This window comes from Neovison vison, chromosome 8 (genome assembly GCF_020171115.1).
Source record: "Neovison vison isolate M4711 chromosome 8, ASM_NN_V1, whole genome shotgun sequence".
Classification (NCBI taxonomy): Eukaryota; Metazoa; Chordata; class Mammalia; order Carnivora; family Mustelidae; genus Neogale; species Neogale vison.
Window position 1 is genome coordinate 65,668,970 of NC_058098.1, and position 18,243 is coordinate 65,687,212.

The following is an 18,243-nucleotide window of genomic DNA, read 5'->3' on the forward strand; positions in this document are numbered from 1 at the left end:
TTTATTTTTAAAGATTTCATTTATTTGAGAGAGAGAGCATGAGCAGAGGGGGAGTCTCAGAGGGTGGGGAGTAGCCAACTCCCTAATCAGCAGGGAGCTGGATTCGGGGCTGGATCCTGGGACTCAAGGATCATGACCTGAGCTGAAGGCAGAGCTTAACTGACTGAGCCACCCAGGTGCCCCTCTTTAGTAACTTTAAAGACACTGGTATTGGGGCACCTGGGTAGCTCTGGTCATCATTTCAGGGTCCTGGGATTCCCCACATTGGGCTCTGTTCAGCAGGGAGCCTGCTTCCCCCTACCTCTGTCTGCCTCTCTGCCTTCTTATGATCTCTCTCTCTCACTCATTCAAATAAATAAAATCTTTAAAAAAAAAAAGTTTAAAAAAAAAAAAAGACAGTTGTGTCTAGGGGTGCCTAGCTGGATCATTTGGAGCCTGCAACTCTTGATTCTTAGGGTTGTGAGTTTGAACCCCATTTTAGGTGTAGAGATTACTTACGTAAGAACTTACAAAAATACACTGTTGTCTAAAGCCAAACCTTCCTTATATTAGGTCTTCCCCCATTTTTTGAAATTGAAATGCATCAGACTTATAACTGATTAGCAGAGTAATTCTATTTCTCCTAAAATTTTAGGCTTACTTAAGGTAAATATTTTTTTGGTATTTGTTTTAATGAATGAAATTATTGGTGAAGGGACTTTTTCTCTTGGATAGAAGAGTTTTTGAAAAGCACCCATGAAGGTGTTGATTTTTTACTTAAAATATTTTTTAAAAAGATTTACTTATTTATTTTAGAGAAAGCATGAGTGCATGAGTGGGGTAAGGGCAGAGGAAGAGGGAGAGACTCTCCAGCAGACCCTTTGCTGAGCACGGAGCCTGTCATGGACTTTGATTTCACAACTCTTGAGATCTTGATCAGATCTGAAACCAAGAGTCAGATGCTCAACCAACTAAGCCCCCCAGGCACCCCACAAATTTTTAAACTTACACATAAGTGAAGTCTAGGGTTTTTTTTTTTGGAGATCTAGAAAGGCCAAGTGTAAGTTTATGGAACTGATGTGTAAGAAGGAGAGAGATTGGTGAAGGGAGAGGGCAATGAAACAGCACAATGGGGAGCTTGGTCTTTGCTATGTGGAGGGAACAGTGAAAAGGTGAGTACAGTTGGCAAGGTAAAGTGGAATGATGGCTTCAATTTTCTCAGTGAAGGGTGAATTGTAGTCATATGTTGAAAGTGTTGGTTGAAGGAAAGTGTGGGAAATGTGAAGAAAGTTGAGGAGTATGAAGTAACCTTTTCAGGAATCGAGAATTTGAATCTATTAGAGGTCACATATGATTTTGTTCTAGGCATTACTAGTTTGGAGACTTGAGATTATGAAAGTTAGTCAGTTAGACTGGTTGTGATCTCCCTAGATTCCCAAATGTCCCATCCCCTATTGCTCAACAGTTAATGTATAGATAGGCACAGAGAAAGCAGTTGGTAGGCTTTTTCTAAGGAAAGGTAGAGGGAATTAATTGAGGTAATCTGTAAGCAAGCAGTAATTATGGATATTAAGAATTAGGACATTTTAGGGCGCCTGGGTGGCTCAGTGGGTTAAGCCGCTGCCTTCGGCTCAGGTCATGATCTCAGGGTCCTGGGATCAAGTCCCGCATCGGGCTCTTTGCTCAGCAGGGAGCCTGCTTCCCTCTACCTCTCTCTCTGCTTGCCTCTCTGTCTACTTGTGATCTCTCTCTGTCAAAAAAAAAAAAAAAAAAAAAAAGAATTAGGACATTTTAGCTTGATGGTGAAGGAAAATAGGTGTTTTATGGAAAATTAAAACCTAGTGATACCGGTGTATTGACAGAAGCTTTCCTTCCATGTAGAGACAAAGATACGTGGCTGCGAGGGCACATGTGCCCCCAGTGAGGTGAAAGAATAAGAGAGGTATAGTGATCTAAATGGTATGACCAAAATACAGATTTTGAAGACCCAAGTCAGTGCTAAATGGATGGCTGACACTAGAATATAGAGCAAAGCCATGAAGATATGGTAATTAACAAACTGAGTAGCCAGGCTATTTTTGTATCTATTCCAGTTGTATTAGCAAGTGAGAACTGTTAGGAATGGGTATTTCCAGTTGCTTATGAGGAGTAGTGAATGGAAGAGTTGGATAGCATATCCTTTGGAAGATAGGATTATAAGCAGGTGTGTGTGGGGAGATGATTTGGAGGTGAGCAGTTTACTAAACCCACTTCCTCTACTTGTATATAGGCTAGCAGAGAAAAGGCCACCATGGCAGGGAAGTAATGGGGGTTGGGGTATCTTGAGATAATATTCCATTTAGTTAAGGCTAGATGGTGAAGACTTTGAGAAGATAGCAAAACAGGAGAAGCTTTACAGTGGGAGCAGAGGAGGTAGGGGATTGAGTCAGGTTTAGGGAGGTGCAGAACAGTTTGGAGATAAGGACTGTGGTCATGAGAGTTGACTGGGGAGGCTCGGCTTGTGATGGTGGCTGGGGTGTACAGGGATGTGGGGCAATAGTCCTTGCAGTCTGTGAGGTGTATATGGGCAGCTGTTGCTACTATGTCATCTCGGATGTTTCTCTCCACATAAATTTCTTGAGGTTTAGTTTCTGGGCTAGGAGCTGCTCTTTCCCATGAGATTTGGGTTATATAGGATGGTACTTCTGGTGATAATTTACGAAAGCTAGACATGGTGGAATTGTGCTCATAGGAACCATGATGTGCTTAAACTTGGACTGGTCTTTCTCTAAATTAATGATGCTCTTTCAATAGGAACAGCTTTTAGATTGCAAAGGTGAAGATGGATGGAATAAACTTTTTGACTTGATTCAGTCAGAACTTTATGCAAGACCTGATGATGTCTATGTGAACATCCGACTAGTAGAACTGTATCGCTCAAATAAAAGATTGAAGGATGCTGTGGGCCACTGCCATGAGGCAGAGAAAAACATAGCTCTGCGTTCAAGTTTAGAATGGAATTCATGTGTTGTACAGACCCTTAAGGTAGGTAAAAACATTTGGGTCTCTACACTTCTATGTAGACAGTTAATATATATCACTTTGTATTTAAGCACTGCTCTCTAAAACTTAAATTTCTTTCATTTGTGTATAGCAGCTGTGAAATAAACCTTTTACTAGGATGTTTTCAACTTTATGATGGGTAGATTAGAGAGATAAATAGAATTAAGGTATGTATTTTTGGTGTTTTCATAGGCTGATAAAAAATTAATTTAGTTTTACAAGTATAGGGATAGGCAAAGGAGTTTATAGGCATAAAACTAATTTGGTAGTGCTTGGTAAAGTTTTATAATTGAGTGTTTTTTCTACAAAATAGGAATATCTGGAATCTTTACAGTGTTTGGAGTCTGATAAAAGTAACTGGCAAACTACTAATAAAGATTTACTTCTGGCCTATGCTAACCTTATGCATCTTACGCTCTCCACTAGAGATGTGCAAGAAAGTAGAGAATTATTGGAAAGGTATGTTGACTTAAGGAAAGTACTTCAGTGTCAATCATAGATTTTCTTTTTTGTAGTGATTCAGTTCATCAGTGTAAACATCTTTACTGCATTGCTATTTCTTTAACATACCCAGGGGTAATTGTTAATACAGTAAACCACTTGGAATCTTATTTCTTCTGTGGGGATATTATAATTGGTTTTGTATGACTTTGATTTTTAGAAAACTGTGTTATCATTCAGACTTGATTAAATTATTATACTCACGTATCCAGTTTTGGCATGCTTAATAAAGAGTCAGTCCTGAAAATGTTCTAACTGCTGTTTCATATTTTATTTCAAAAACGATATAATCTTGGGTGAAAATCAAAATAGACATATCTGTCAGATGTTGTAGTAGAAGCAGTTAGCATCACTAGTATTTCAGAGAATTCTTGTTTTAGCTTAGAAACAAGATAACTAAAATATAATGTATGGTTTTTCTGTTTTCCTACATTTTGATTTTGAGAACCATATCTCTACTTTATTAAAATAAATTTCATTGAACAAAAACATCACTCGGATTTGTATAACAGTGTTAGTTTAGAGCAGGTGTTGACTAGCTCTTGTAGGCCGGATACAGCTCATTGCCCGATTTTGTAAATACATTTTCATTGGAACACAGCTGTGCCTCTTGTTATGTATTATCTTTAGCAGCTCATATACTATGATGGTGGAGTTGAGTAGCTGTCACAGATTGTATGCCTGCATAGCCAGATTAGTATGTGGCCCTGTAGAAATAGTTTGTCAGTCCCTGGTTTGGACTGTCCATTTGTTTGAAAAGTAATTCTTGTTCTCCATCTGATGTTAGGGGATAGGATAGTTTTCTTGAAGAATTTTCTTAAGTGTCATATGATGGTAAGGTAAGGGTAGTATCTAGAATGATTTTAACTTTCAGATTATTTTAGAAAATATTTAGGACATTTTCTTTTGTATAACTTACATACACAAACATTTTTGGTTACCTGAGCAAGTGAGGGTGGAAAAGACAATTTCTTAGGAGTACTATAAAAGTAATTTAAACTTCATGGATACCCTGAAGGGGTCTTGAGAAACTCTAGTTCCTGGAACCCACCTCCTATAAACCTACTTAGAAATCATGCTTCCCATTTCTATTAAATGTTGGTTTTCTTACAAAATGAAGATTCTGAGTTCCATTTGGATTTAGAAGCATTAGTTAGTACATTTACAAAATAATAGGAATACAATTTAGGCCTGTAGTTATCTATATAGTAAGAAGAACAGTTATGTTATTGATAACCTTAATATCTTATTAGTTATTTACTTATAATTTGAAAATGACTTGTCTAATTGGAGAAATTCCAACTTCGAATTAAATTATGAAACCATGTGATCAAGAAGAAACTGGAAAATATTTTAGTTTTCCAGTTTTATTGTGGTCAGTTATGAAGAATTCACCATAGTCTGTAATCTTGTCATTTGATTTGTATCTTTTTTGTGATTGTGAAGAGCCTGATGTAACTGGAATAAGACCTTTTAGAGGTTAAGCTTGAAGTATGAGAAGTATGTGGAATAAAAATAAGGATTATTAGTTTGAATGTGGAAGATGAAGTTTGGAGTAAATTCCTTTGTTTTAATTAACTCATTATTTGCAGTGCAATAGGTTTAATACCTGTTTAATAATTCAATATTGCAGTTTTGATAGTGCTCTTCAGTCTGTGAAATCTTGTGTGGGTGGAAATGATGAACTCTCAACTACCTTCTTAGAAGTAAAAGGACATTTCTACATGCATGCTGGTTCTCTGCTTCTGAAGATGGGTCAGCATAGTGAAGTGCAATGGCGAGCTGTCTCTGAGCTGGCTACATTGTGCTATCTCATAGCATTTCAGGTAAGCTTTTTCTGGTTTTGGGTGCCATTGGCATTTCACTGAGATAGTTGTATTTCGCATGGAGGTGTGTCCTGATATATATTAAAAATATGAATTAATCTGTGGAAGTGAAGTCAGAATGAAATAGTTAATTTGATAGCCCAAAAATAAGATTTATCTAGTATTGGTGAGGTGAAATAGATAATGTTGATGCATTGTTGGTGGCAGTCTGTATTGCTATGACTTAGTAACTGGAAGACCGCTTTGAAGACTTTGATCTTTTTTACTCTGCTATTTCTGGAAATCTATAATAAGATGATCTCAAATATGGGTAAAATTTGATTCAAAAATATGGACATACATAACTTGGATAGAAACCTAGTAAGTAAATTTTGTGAGATGGTTACATAAGCTGTGATAGAAGAATGTGTTTACCATAAGCATTTATTTTTTTATTTTTTTTTTTACGATTTAAAAAAATTTATTTATTTGACAGAGATCACAAGTAGGCAGAGAGGCAGGCAGAGAGAGGAGGAAGCAGGCTCCCTGCTGACCAGAGAGCCAGATGCAGGGCTCGATCCCAGGACTCTGGGATCATGACCTGACCTGAAGGCAGAGGCCTAACTCAGTGAGCCACCCAGGTGCCCCTACCATAAGCATTTTAACATGTTAATTGAAAGATGTATGTATGTTGATATATAACTTTAATAACATATATAATAGTATATTTATCTTTGAAAACATGATTCTATTCTTTATACATAGAACATGACCTGAAGGAAATATGTCAAAAGGTGAACCATTATTTTGAGTTGATGAGATGCTTGGCTATTATCCCTTCCCAGTCCATTTTTGTAGTTTTTTTTTTGTTTTCTTTAAACAGCTTGCTTTAATTCTGAAATGAGAAGAAATAAAAGTCTGCCAATACCCTGGCTTATAAAAATTATTGGTAGTTTTAGAGAACTGTCTTTTGATTGAGGGAAAGAAAAAAGGATTCCCTTTCTAGGGAAGGCTCTTCCTTCTAGTTCATATGATACTGATTTTTTTTAAAAAATGCTTGACATTCAGCTCACAATGTTAAGTGTTCTTATTTGCTCAGCAGAAGCATTTATGTTCATGAAGAATATATGTATTAGTGAAAATTAGGAAAGTTAATGAAGTTTGCTAATTTATGTAGGTACTAAAAGGTTACTATTAATATTTTAAAGAATCTTCAGGTAGGTGACAGTTATTTTTAGTGGAAACTGGAATCTTAAATTTTTTAAATACATATGATTTTTAGAGTTAATACAGTCAACTATTTTAAACTTAACCATACTCTTTGAAAATGTACTCTCTACAGTGCGGCATTTGAAGGTGCTTTTACAGTAAAAAGTAATTTCTCAGAAGTTCGTTTTTGTAGGCATCTTTTACATATTATCTAGATTCCTTGATTCCCAGTTTTTTTGACTTGGAATAGCGCAGCTCTAGCTAGGTTTAACCATTGGCTAACTGTTTGTCATCAGAAAGCACAACGTAATAGAAAGGGACATCTTACTATTAGATATATGGGTATCACTAAATTAAGACCTTTGATTCTAAAATTATCAGGTTCCAAGACCAAAGATTAAGTTAATAAAAGGAGAAGTTGGACAAAATCTGGTGGAAATGATGGCCTGCGATCGTCTAAGCCAATCAGGTAATAGTAATGTTTAATTTTATTTTAAAAGGAAAAAGGAAAATTTCTCTGTTAGAGCATTTATGATAATCTGTTTAGGAGATAATTTGTCATAATCACTTATTTCTCTTTACCATATTGGGTGAGGGCAAGAGATAAAGATAGAATTAGAAGAAATTTCTCCTTCAGAAGGTAACAAATGTTTGATACTTTTTGCTCCTGGATGGAGAAAAACTCTTTAACCCTTCCTTTATCTGGCTGCTAGAGCCTCTTTCTGAATATTTTAAAGCACTTCCTGAACTAAGACTAATTAACTGATTTGCTAGCCATTTAGCATTGGTAATTTTATAAGATACTGCTATGGGGTATATAAAGGTGAAGAAGTCATGGATCCCTTAAGAAACTGACGACAAGTAAAGAAGATGGAAGATATATACTTAATTACTGGTAGGCTTTTGGAATTTGTAAATTTATTCCTGGTTTTGATTATTTGAGATGGATCCTAAAGGTCTAGAGCATATTATCTGGTTTTGCTAAAGCAGACACTTCTTTCAGGATGTTTGTGTAGCTAGCGAATCAAGCAGTGAACTGAAGAAACATAATGCTTCATGTAAGAAGCAGTTTTTTTTTTTTTTTTAAAGATTTTATTTATTTATTTATTTGACAGAGAGAAATCACAAGTAGGCATAGAGGCAAGCAGAGAGAGAGAGAGGAGGAAGCAGGCTTCCCGGAGAGCAGCGAGCCCGATGCGGGACTTGATCCCAGGACCCTGAGATCATGACCTGAGCCAAAGGCAGCGGCTTAACCCACTGAGCCACCCAGGCGCCCAAGAAGCAGTTTTAATATAAAATTAAATGAACTTCTTATTGATCAAGTAGTAGTATTAAAATTACTCTAAGCTTTGTCTGTGGTTAGGTTACTGGTCAAGGCATATATTGCTCTTCTATCCCACAGCTTGGTTTTTTGTAGGAGGTGGACTTCCAGTCCTTGAAAAAATGACTGCATTTTTTTTTTTTTAAATATCTGTCATCTATCTTTGCAAGACTGACATAGATGTTTTTGCAGTGTCAGTTAGTAAAATGAACTGTGTTTTAATCTTTGATCTGGATGTTCCCAAACTTGTCTGCAAATTTTCGGAGAGCTAAGTCTGATCTGACTGACAAGCAGAATTATTCCAAAGAGTGGTGTTTTTTTTTTTTGTTGTTGTTGTTGTTTTTTAATCTTTAAGAGCTTAATTGAGGTGAAATTCACATTGTATATAATTCATATGAATGTACAACTCTGGTTTTTAGTGTGTTCACATAATTGTGCAACCATCAGTGCAATCTATTTTAGAACATTTTCATCACCTTTTAATGAAACCTCATAACAATTAGTTAGTCACTCCTCATTTTCCCCCAAACCCTCTAGTCATGGGCTACCACTGATATTCCATCTCTTTAGATTTCTTTATTCTGGACATTTTATATAAATTGAATTATACGACATGTGCATAGTGGTTTTCAAGGTTCCACCATGTTCTAGCATATACTAAAACTTCATCCAGGGGAGTGTTTTAAAAATAGATTCCTCACCCCTCACCTGTGGAATCAATCTCTAGGAAGTGCAGCCTGGAAATAATTACTTTTCTTTTTTAAGATTTTATTTATTTATTTGACAGAGATCACAAGTAGGCAGAGAGGCAGGCAGAGAGAGGGGGAAGCAGGCTCCCTGCTGAGCAGAGAGCCCGATGTGGGGCTCGATCCCAGGACCCTGGGATCATGACCCGAGCTGAAGGCAGAGGCTTTAACCCACTGAGCCACCCAGGTGCCCCTGGAAATAATTACTTTTTAAAAGCTTTTTCAAGGATGATTCTTAGCAGCTAGGTTTGAAAATCAGTGTATCAGATCAGAGAATTTGAGCTTGGCTGTACTCTCCTACAGCCACTTAAATGATATACTTTCCATCTAAAATGTAAATACTTTAAGTACTTTTGGCATTTTTCAGACATCCTATGGTCTCCTTCTTTTCACTCTAGCAGGTAGATAAAGATAACTGTTAAACCTGTAATCTGTGTTCATTTTTTGCATAAGCACCCTTTTTGTTCAGTTGTAGTTGCTGGGTTGGAGGGTTAGCTCTGAGATAATCATGTTTTTTCTCCGTGAGGTATATTAATGAAACTGTTGAGAGATGTGAGTAAAAATAATCTGTTTTTTAAATAATGGAAATAATTTGTTTTTCAGGACACATGCTGCTAAACTTAAGTCGTGACAAGCAAGATTTTTTAAAAGAGGTTGTAGAATCCTTTGCCAATAAAAGTGGGCAGTCTGCGTTGTATGATGCTCTGTTTTCTAGTCAGTCACCTAAGGATAGATCTTTTCTTGGTAATGATGATATTGGAAACATTGATGTACAAGTGCCAGAGCCTGATGATTTGGCTAGATATGATGTTGGTAAGTTCTGTCTTCTAAAGTAAATATTTTATATCTCAGTCCTTTTATTTTAGGAGAATAAGAGCAAAAAGAGAAATAATCTCATAATCTTACTACCCAGAAATAATGACTTAATATTTCCCTGTATTCCTTGAGGTATTTTTGGGGGGGGGGTAGGATGGTGTGAGGGGTTGGTAGTGGTAGTGATGGAATGTTATTCTTCTAAATAGTTGTTTATACTGTACATGTGGTTGTCTTCTATCATGAATTCTTTTCCTATTTATCTGTTTCTGTAAATAACTACTTTATTGGCAATATAATTTGTTATATGAATTAGCCATAATATGCTTGCCACTTTTTGCTGTTTGAGTTCTAAGATGTTTTCGTTTTTTCACTGTGAAAAATACAGTGTCTCTGTTTCAGATTTTTCCATAGAGTTTTCTAAAACCAGAATTATTGGAGTAAAGTTGATGAGCACCTTTAAGTCTCTTGCAAATTGCCATGTTGCCAGAAAGGCTGTACCTCTTTATGCTTCTAAAAGCCCATAACTTTTTAGGTATTAGTTTCTTGTGGAAAAAAAGATCTCTTTACTACCCCAAAGGATTAATGTTGTGGAATCCCATTGTTTTAACGACTCTACTGAAAATCCGTTGTTTCAGGATTTCATACTGTGTGGCTTCTGTCACTACTGTGTTCTGTTGAGTTCTAGTGAGTACCTTTTTTTCTTAGATGGACTTGAAAGGAGCTTGTTTTTAAAATTCCCAAATATGAAGTGTGACTGCCTTTAGTAGGAACATGAGACTTTGGTTAGCATAGAATTTGACCCAGCTCTGATACAGAAAAGCAGTTATAAAATTCAGATGCATTTATTGTGTGTAATTGGCAAAACTGATGGCACAAGCAAGATTCCCAAAACCTCAAGCCAGTTTTTGCTCTTTATTTCAGGTGCCATTCGAGCACATAATGGTAGTCTTCAGCACCTTACCTGGCTTGGCTTACAATGGAATTCCTTGTCTGCCTTACCTGCAGTTCGGAAATGGCTAAAGCAGCTGTTTCGTCATTTGCCCCAGGAGACCTCAAGACTTGAAACAAATGCACCTGAGTCAATATGTATTTTAGATCTTGAAGTAAGCAAAGACTTTAACAAATTAAATTTTTGAATTTTGTTTAATTTTTTTCTAACCTAAATTGATTTTCTTTAAACAAAACAGGTATTTCTACTTGGAGTAATATATACCAGCCACTTACAATTAAAGGAGAAGTGCAGTTCTCACTGTAGCTTCTATCAGCCACTATGCTTGCCACTTCCTGTTTGTAAACAGCTTTGTACAGAAAGACAAAAATCTTGGTGGGATGCAGTTTGTAATCTAATTCACAGAAAAACAATGTAAGTAGTAAAATAAAAACATTTCTTTAATTTACAGCCTAAGTTTTTAACTTAAAAACCCATTTAAAAACTTAATGCCTAGGTATCTAATTCTCACGTGAAGATTGAGTTTAATTATCATGTGATTAACACACATGTAAGTTTTGGACTGTATGTTTATAAATCAGTTTTATGAAACTTTTTTTTAGACCCGGAACCACAGCAAAATTGCGACTTCTAGTTCAGCATGACATAAACACACTAAGGGGCCAGGAAAAGCATGGCCTTCAGCCTGCCCTGCTCGTGCACTGGGCAAAATGCCTTCAGAAAACGGTGAGTTCACTGAAGTGTAAGAATTTTTAAGAACATGATCTGGTTTTTAAAAATCAGACTTTTCATTGAGTCTTAAATTCAGTTCAAAGAAATAGTATCAGCTTATTCACATTATGCCAGGTGAAATGTATTTTTTTTAAAGCTTTTATTTATTTATTTGACAGAGATCACAAGTAGGCAGAGAGGCAGGCAGAGAGAGAGGGAGAGGGAAACAGGCTCCCTGCTGAGCCGAGAGCCCGACGCGGGACTCGATCCCAGGACCCTGAGATCATGACCCGAGCTGAAGGCAGCGGCTTAACCCACTGAGCCACCCAGGCGCCCCTGAAATGTATTTTTTTAATTCTTGCCACAAAATGGTTAATATTCAATACACAAGCACCTAGAATAGTGCCTGGCACAGTAAACATGACATAAGTATTAGCTGTTATTATTACTTAATAATTAAGTTACGATAATTATTATCCAGCCTCAAATTTTTTTTTTTTAACCTGTTAGTAATAGAAGGCCTTGTAGGATAAGGGTGTTACAGATTTTATAAATATCTGAGGTCTGTTCTTTGGCAAGGTGAGGTGTGGATGTTAACACTGTGACCAAACTGTGACACTCTGACAAGTTTGGGCTGTGTAAAATGGCAACTTTTAAAAAACAGATGGGGTTGCCTCATTAGGTAGTATCATTGAAAGTGTTTAAAGGGTGGGTCTAGAATGATCACTGGTATTGTGGTTGTTTATTCCAACATTTGGAAAGTGAGTTCTGTGACTTTTGAGATTCTGTTTTGCCTTGATTTGAAATTTTAATCAAATGTTCAGACCATTTATAAAGGAATTTTTAGATTCTATTATTTATGTTCCTTAGGTTGTGTGCTTCTAACTTTCTATTTTAGGGCAGCGGTCTTAATTCTTTTTATGATCAACGGGAATACATAGGCAGAAGTGTTCATTATTGGAAAAAAGTTTTGCCAATGTTGAAGACAATCAAAAAGAAGAGCAGTATTCCTGAGCCTACGGACCCTCTGTTTAAACATTTTCATAGTGCAGACATTCAGGTAATGGAGGATCCCTTTGTGAATGAACTGGAGATACGGATTTCCAGTTTATAAACAAAGAAATAGAGGTATAAACTGCTTAAATCAATTGCTGGCTCTTTGATCCTTGTCTTGTTCTCAAAATCCACTAGCTGTCACAAAATATGGCAGAAAAGAAGGCTGAGCTGTTAATTAGGTCCTGTAAAATCTTTGGGAAATCACTTGGGTTTGATATTCTGGGGAGAGAGGCAGCTGGACTAAAAATTACTTAATGTGTTTAGGCATCTGAAGTTGGTGAATATGAGGAAGAAGCACACATAACATTTGCTATATTGGATGTAGTTAATGGAAATATAGAAGATGCTATGACTGCTTTTGAATCTATAAAAAACGTTGTTTCTTACTGGAATCTTGCACTGGTAAGTAGATGTTGGTATGTGAATTAATAGTTTTGTTTTGTTTTGTTTTGTTTTAAAAACCTAATTGTTTCATGAAAGCATTCTTTGTGTAGATTTTTCACAGAAAAGCAGAGGACATTGAAAATGATGCCCTTTCTCCTGAAGAACAAGAAGAGTGCAAAAATTACCTGAGAAAGGCCAGGGACTACCTAATAAAAATTTTAGATGACAGTGATTCCAATCTTTTAGTGGCCAAGAAGGTAAGCTGCAGGCTCTTTGTACTTTCTTACTATTGCTGAATGGATGGTAAATAGTTTTACTTTGGTTTTATATGTTGATAATTTCAAAAGTAGTAATATTTATTATTAGTGCACAGAAATGCTGTGTAAATATTAGCTTTGCTTTTGTGTCTTAGGTTTGATGTTTCTTAAACTTGGGTATCTAACTTTTTGTTCTATAAAAATACTTGATAGGGAATTTAAAACGGTTTCTAATTTTTGTTATCTTGACAGTAATGAAAACAAATATTGCAGCCTAAGGACTAGTTGTTAATTAATTTGGCAGTTAAACATTTCACTGAAATTGGAAGTAGTTGCTGACACCTTCAGAGCATTTCTTCTCATCTTTTCCATTTGCTATGGATTATCTTTTTTCTGTCAGCAGTTTGAGACTGTCGTGTTGGTATTAAATTCATTTGTGTTCAACCTTCCAAGTATTTTGTTGATTAATTCATGCTGCTGCTCTTATGTTAAGATTGATATTGTCTGTCTTATCTCTTACATAAGATTGATATTGATACTGTCTTTATAGTGTCTGTGTTTCTGTCTCCACTCAAAATTAATAAAAATCAATAGGTTATTTTGTTCTTGTGCAAAAACTTCCCAAGTTAACATTCCCCTGCCATTATTATGGTTAACAGAAGAGATAGACTTTAGAGTCAGAAGACTTTAGATTACACAGCGGTTTCATGTGTGTTCCTATGTTAAGTATAAAGTGCTTATTACACAAAAGTGAACATAAAAGCAAATTAGTAAGATAAAGTTTTTGTATTTATTTCAGAGTTGCTAGTTTATTTTTGCAAACTAAAGCCTTTGATTTGGTGCCCCCCTTTTTTTTTTAGTTGCCTGTGCCACTGGAGTCTGTAAAAGAGATGCTTAACTCGGTCATGCAGGAACTTGATGACTATAGTGAAGGAGGTCCTTTTTATAAAAATGGTTCTTTGCGAAATGCAGACTCAGAAATAAAACATTCTACACCATCTCCCAGCATATATTCTCTATCACCAAGTAAAAGTTACAAGGTAAATAGAAAGAAATGAATCACTTGATTGCAGAATGTTTCTGTTCTAAATGTTTTAAATACTTTCTTGTTATTTTTTTTAGTATTCTCCCAAAACACCACCTCGATGGGCAGAAGATCAAAATTCTTTATTGAAAATGATCTGCCAACAAGTAGAGGCCATTAAGGTAAATCACTTAATATCTCTAAACTGTGCCTCTCTTAGGCCAAGATTTCTTCCATGACCACTCCCTCACTCCCTTGTAAACCTGTCCAAAATGTCCCTTTGCTGTGCTCCTAGAGTCATACTATTTTGTATAATTTACCTTGACACTTAACCATATTATTTTTCTCATTTTTTAATTTTAGTTTTTTAAACTTTATTTTAATTCCCTGTAGTTAACATAGCGTTAACATTAGTTTCAGGTTACAGTTTATTCACAGTATAGTGTCTCAGCAGTTCTGTATGTTGCTTGTTGCTTATGAAGATAAATGTATTCTTTTTAATTTTTTTCCAGTTTTTTAATTTAAATTCAACTAAGTTAACATATAATATATTATTAGTTTTAGGGGTAGAATTTAGTGATTTATCAGTTGCATATAACACCCAGTGCTCATCCTATATCAAGTGCCCTCCTTAATGTCCATCACTCAGTTTATCCCTTCCCTCGACCCATCTCCCCTCAGCAGCCCTCAGTTTGTTCCCTGTAGTTAAGAATCTCTTTAAGTTTGCCTCCCTCTCTGTTTTTATCTTATTTTTTCCTTTCTTTCCCCTTTGTTCATCTGTTTTGTTTCTTAAATTCCACCTGTGAGTGAAATCATATGGTATTTGTCTTTGACTGACTTATTTCGTTAGCATAATACCCTCTGATTCCATCCATATCATTGTACGTGGCAAGATTTCATTCTTTTTGATGGCTGAGTAATATTTCATTTTCCATAGTTTGACTATTGTGGACATTGTTGCTATAAACATTGGGGTACATGTGTTCCTTTGAATCATTATGTTTGTATCCTTTGGATAAATATCTAGTAGTGCAGTTGCTGGGTTGTAGAGTAGATCTATTTTTAACTTTTTGAGGAACCTCGATACTGTTTTCCAGAGTGTCTGGCTATACCAGTTTGCATTCCCACCAAGATAAATGTATTCCTAATCCCCATCACCTATTCCATCTGTTTCTTCACCTACTACCCCTCTGATAGCCATCTCTCTGTTCTCTATAGTTGAGTCTGGTTTTTTCGGTTTGTTTCTTTCTCCCACCCTTCCTTTGTTTTTTTAAATTCTGCATACAAGTGAAGTCGTGTGGTATTTATCTTTCTCTGGCTTATTTTGCTTAGCATTATATTCTCTAGATCCATCCCCATTATTGCAAATGGTAGGATTTCATTCTTTCTGTGACTGAATAATACTCCATTGTATATTTATATACCACATCTTTTTTAATCCATTCATCTATCATTGGACACTTGTGCTGCTTCCTTATCTTGGATGTTGTAAATAGTGCTGCAGCAAACATAGGGGTGCATATATCTCTTCGAATTAGTGTTTCCAGATTCTTTGGGTAAATACCCAGTAGTGTGATTACTGGTAGTTCTGTTTTTAATTTTTTGAGCAACCTCCACAAACTGTGTTCCACAGTGGCTGCACCAGTTTGCATTCACACCAACAGTGTGCGAAGATTCCTTTTTTCCACATCCTTGCCAACACTTAACTGTTTCTTATGTTTTTGATTTCAGCCATTCTGACAGGTGTAAGGTGATATATCACTGTGGTTTTGAATTGCATTTCTGTGATGTTAAGCATCTTTTCATGTGTCCTTAGGCCTTAACCGTATTTTTGAAATTACTTGTTCTGCTTCCTCCACCAGGTGTGAATCCTTCAAAGGGAAAGACTCTTTAATCCAAAACATAGCAGCATTCCTGATATAGAGGTGGTTCCCAAGTGACTGAATTGAACTAGTGAAATAAACTAATTATACGTTGGTCTAGGAGTTCATTTCTCAGACTGATTGGTGTTGTGTGTTGTATTTTATAGCTAGGTGTTGATAATGTAGTCTGAGTTTCCTATCTTTTTGGTACCTTTATAAGAATTTGACTTAATCATGTAAGGAAATGGTTATGTCTTCATGATTTTATAAATTCGCTGTATGAAAGTCGTCTTAATTCTTAGGCTCAAAGGAGCTTTATTTACTTCTTTGGAATTGGGAGTACATGAAGGTTGTTTCAAGCTTGTTGGGCAGAACTAAAGCACTCATACTTTTGAAGTTATTTTAAAGGATATTGGGATGTGTGTGCAGTTATCACAGTGTTATCAGCAATGTGTAAGACTTAACAAAAGTGCTGTTTGGAGGGGAACAAAATTTTGAATATGTGCAAATATTTTGTTTATTTTATGTAATCATGGCCTATTATGATATTACATACCATCTTGGCTTACCTTATAGGTTTAGGCACCCAGCGTTGTATTCTGTGGAAGTAGAGTGGAACATTGTGTTCCTGAAAAACTGAGGTTTAGTACTAACTCTGCTACTAATTAATGCTCTTGAGCCAGGGGCTTCTTTTCTTTTTGCTTGGTTTCTCATCGGAAATGTGGGAATTATTGAAATCAGTTCTCAGCACATTTTCTAGTTGTTTGAATTTTAAAATTATGATTATAGCATTAACTGCATGTTCAAAACTGTTGTGACTACAAAATTTTTCCAGGTGATTCCATCAGTTTCTTTTTTTTTTTTTTTTTTTTTTTTTTTGGATGTGTAGCTTCTGGGCTAAATACAGTAGATGGATGAATGGGGAAAATCCATTTAATTTGAAAATTCAAGGTATCTTTGACCTCCATATTTATGGCTTTTAGGAAATACCTATTTGGAAGCACTGTTAGAAGAAGAAAGTAAGACATGCTGTGTCTGTGACCTCACTTACAACTGGTTGGATATCTAGACCAATATACAGATATTTGATACTATTTTTAAAAATGACTGCTAATTGATACCACTGTAGTTTCTTTGGAAAAAGAAATAGTTTCTTGATAAGTGCATGTTTTGTAAGGGACATTTTATAGTTTCTGTGGGTGGAGAGGGTGTTGTCATTTAGTTGTCTGTAAAACAAATAGAGATCTGGTAAGTAGCCACATAGTTACCATTAGAAAGCAGTGTGTCTTCTGTACATGTAGGCAGCAGAGTGGTATTAAGAAAACATATTTGGGGTAAAATCTGGTTTGAATTCCAGCTGTGCTATTTCCTGCATCTTTTATTTTTCTCAAGATGTGAGTTGATACGGCTTATTTGTATAAGGATTAATAATTTAAGTAAAATACCTGGACTCTATTGTTATATACATAATATATTCTGAGCAGATACCGGTTATTTTCCCTTTCCTAGTGCATCATTAGAGCATCAGCTTTGAAAGATTTGTAGTGTTTTGTTACATCATTTGTTTGTAGGTCGAAAGCTAGTATTGGGAGGTAGTTTAGAACATTGAGTAGCCTAGGTGGACTGGAAGGGAAAGCAGCATGGAAAGGAGGTTATGGAAGGGTGTTTGGAGCAATACTTCTGAGGACCAAGAATATCAGAGGAGTTTAATTTGTAGGTACTTGTGTTTTTGAACAGGGAAGTGTCTTATCTAGAGCTCAACTTTAGGGGCACCCGGGTGGCTTAGTTGGTTAAATGTCTGCCCTTGGCTCAGGTCAGAATCCCCAAGTGTCCTGGGATCGAGGCCCCCATTGAGCTTCCTGCTCAGTGAGGAGTCTGCTTCTCCCTTTTCCTCTGCCCCTCTGCCTACTTGTGCTCCCCCACCTTCTCAGATAAGTAAATAAATAAATAAAATCTTAAAAAAAACAAAACAGAACCCTCAACTTTGGAAAAATTAATTTGGGCACGTGTGGAATGGAAATGGAGATAAAGCCATCTAGGAGTTTAGGGGATAGCTAACTCTAATCTAGAATGAATTAGGTAATACGGTACTAAGGAATGAAAGAATGGGAGGAAATAAGTTTTAACTAATTGAGGATCATTTACTTAAATGAGCATGTGATACACAGATCTATTGGAAATATTGAATCTCTAAAAACACATCATCGAGTATTTAAAATATTTAAATTTAAAATATTTGTTTGCTCTATCACTATTTCTGAGATAATACAAGTGCTTACAGTTGTTTTCTTTCTTCCAACAGAAAGAAATGCAGGAGTTGAAACTACATAGTAGTAACTCAGGGTCCCCTCATCGTTGGCCTTCAGAGAATTATGGACCAGATTCAGTGCCTGATGGATATCAGGGATCACAGACTTTTCATGGGGCTCCACTAACAGGTTCGCAACTGGATAATTCCAGATTTTAGTAAAGTCACTGTACTTCTTCCTCTTTTACACAGATAACTTGTGAACTCACCTTGTCTATATACATTTGTTTATATACATGTTTATACATGTCTGCTTATATGTTTCTTAAGCCA

General features: G+C 36.0%; 1 protein-coding gene across 2 annotated transcripts in view; it reads left to right on the forward strand.

Annotated features, from left to right (window-relative positions):
- RANBP2 (RAN binding protein 2) overlaps positions 1 to 18,243 on the forward strand; it is an 85,445-nt gene that overhangs the window by 37,434 nt on the left and 29,768 nt on the right. For both annotated transcript variants that reach the window (XM_044263798.1, XM_044263797.1), the window contains exons 5-18: positions 2,773 to 3,003; positions 3,335 to 3,480; positions 5,156 to 5,348; positions 6,918 to 7,005; positions 9,207 to 9,416; positions 10,341 to 10,522; positions 10,607 to 10,782; positions 10,971 to 11,094; positions 11,978 to 12,139; positions 12,400 to 12,537; positions 12,630 to 12,776; positions 13,637 to 13,816; positions 13,899 to 13,982; positions 17,965 to 18,100. In XM_044263798.1, coding sequence (XP_044119733.1) covers positions 2,773 to 3,003; positions 3,335 to 3,480; positions 5,156 to 5,348; positions 6,918 to 7,005; positions 9,207 to 9,416; positions 10,341 to 10,522; positions 10,607 to 10,782; positions 10,971 to 11,094; positions 11,978 to 12,139; positions 12,400 to 12,537; positions 12,630 to 12,776; positions 13,637 to 13,816; positions 13,899 to 13,982; positions 17,965 to 18,100 — 2,197 coding nt within the window. The remainder of the gene's footprint in view (positions 1 to 2,772; positions 3,004 to 3,334; positions 3,481 to 5,155; positions 5,349 to 6,917; positions 7,006 to 9,206; positions 9,417 to 10,340; positions 10,523 to 10,606; positions 10,783 to 10,970; positions 11,095 to 11,977; positions 12,140 to 12,399; positions 12,538 to 12,629; positions 12,777 to 13,636; positions 13,817 to 13,898; positions 13,983 to 17,964; positions 18,101 to 18,243) is intronic.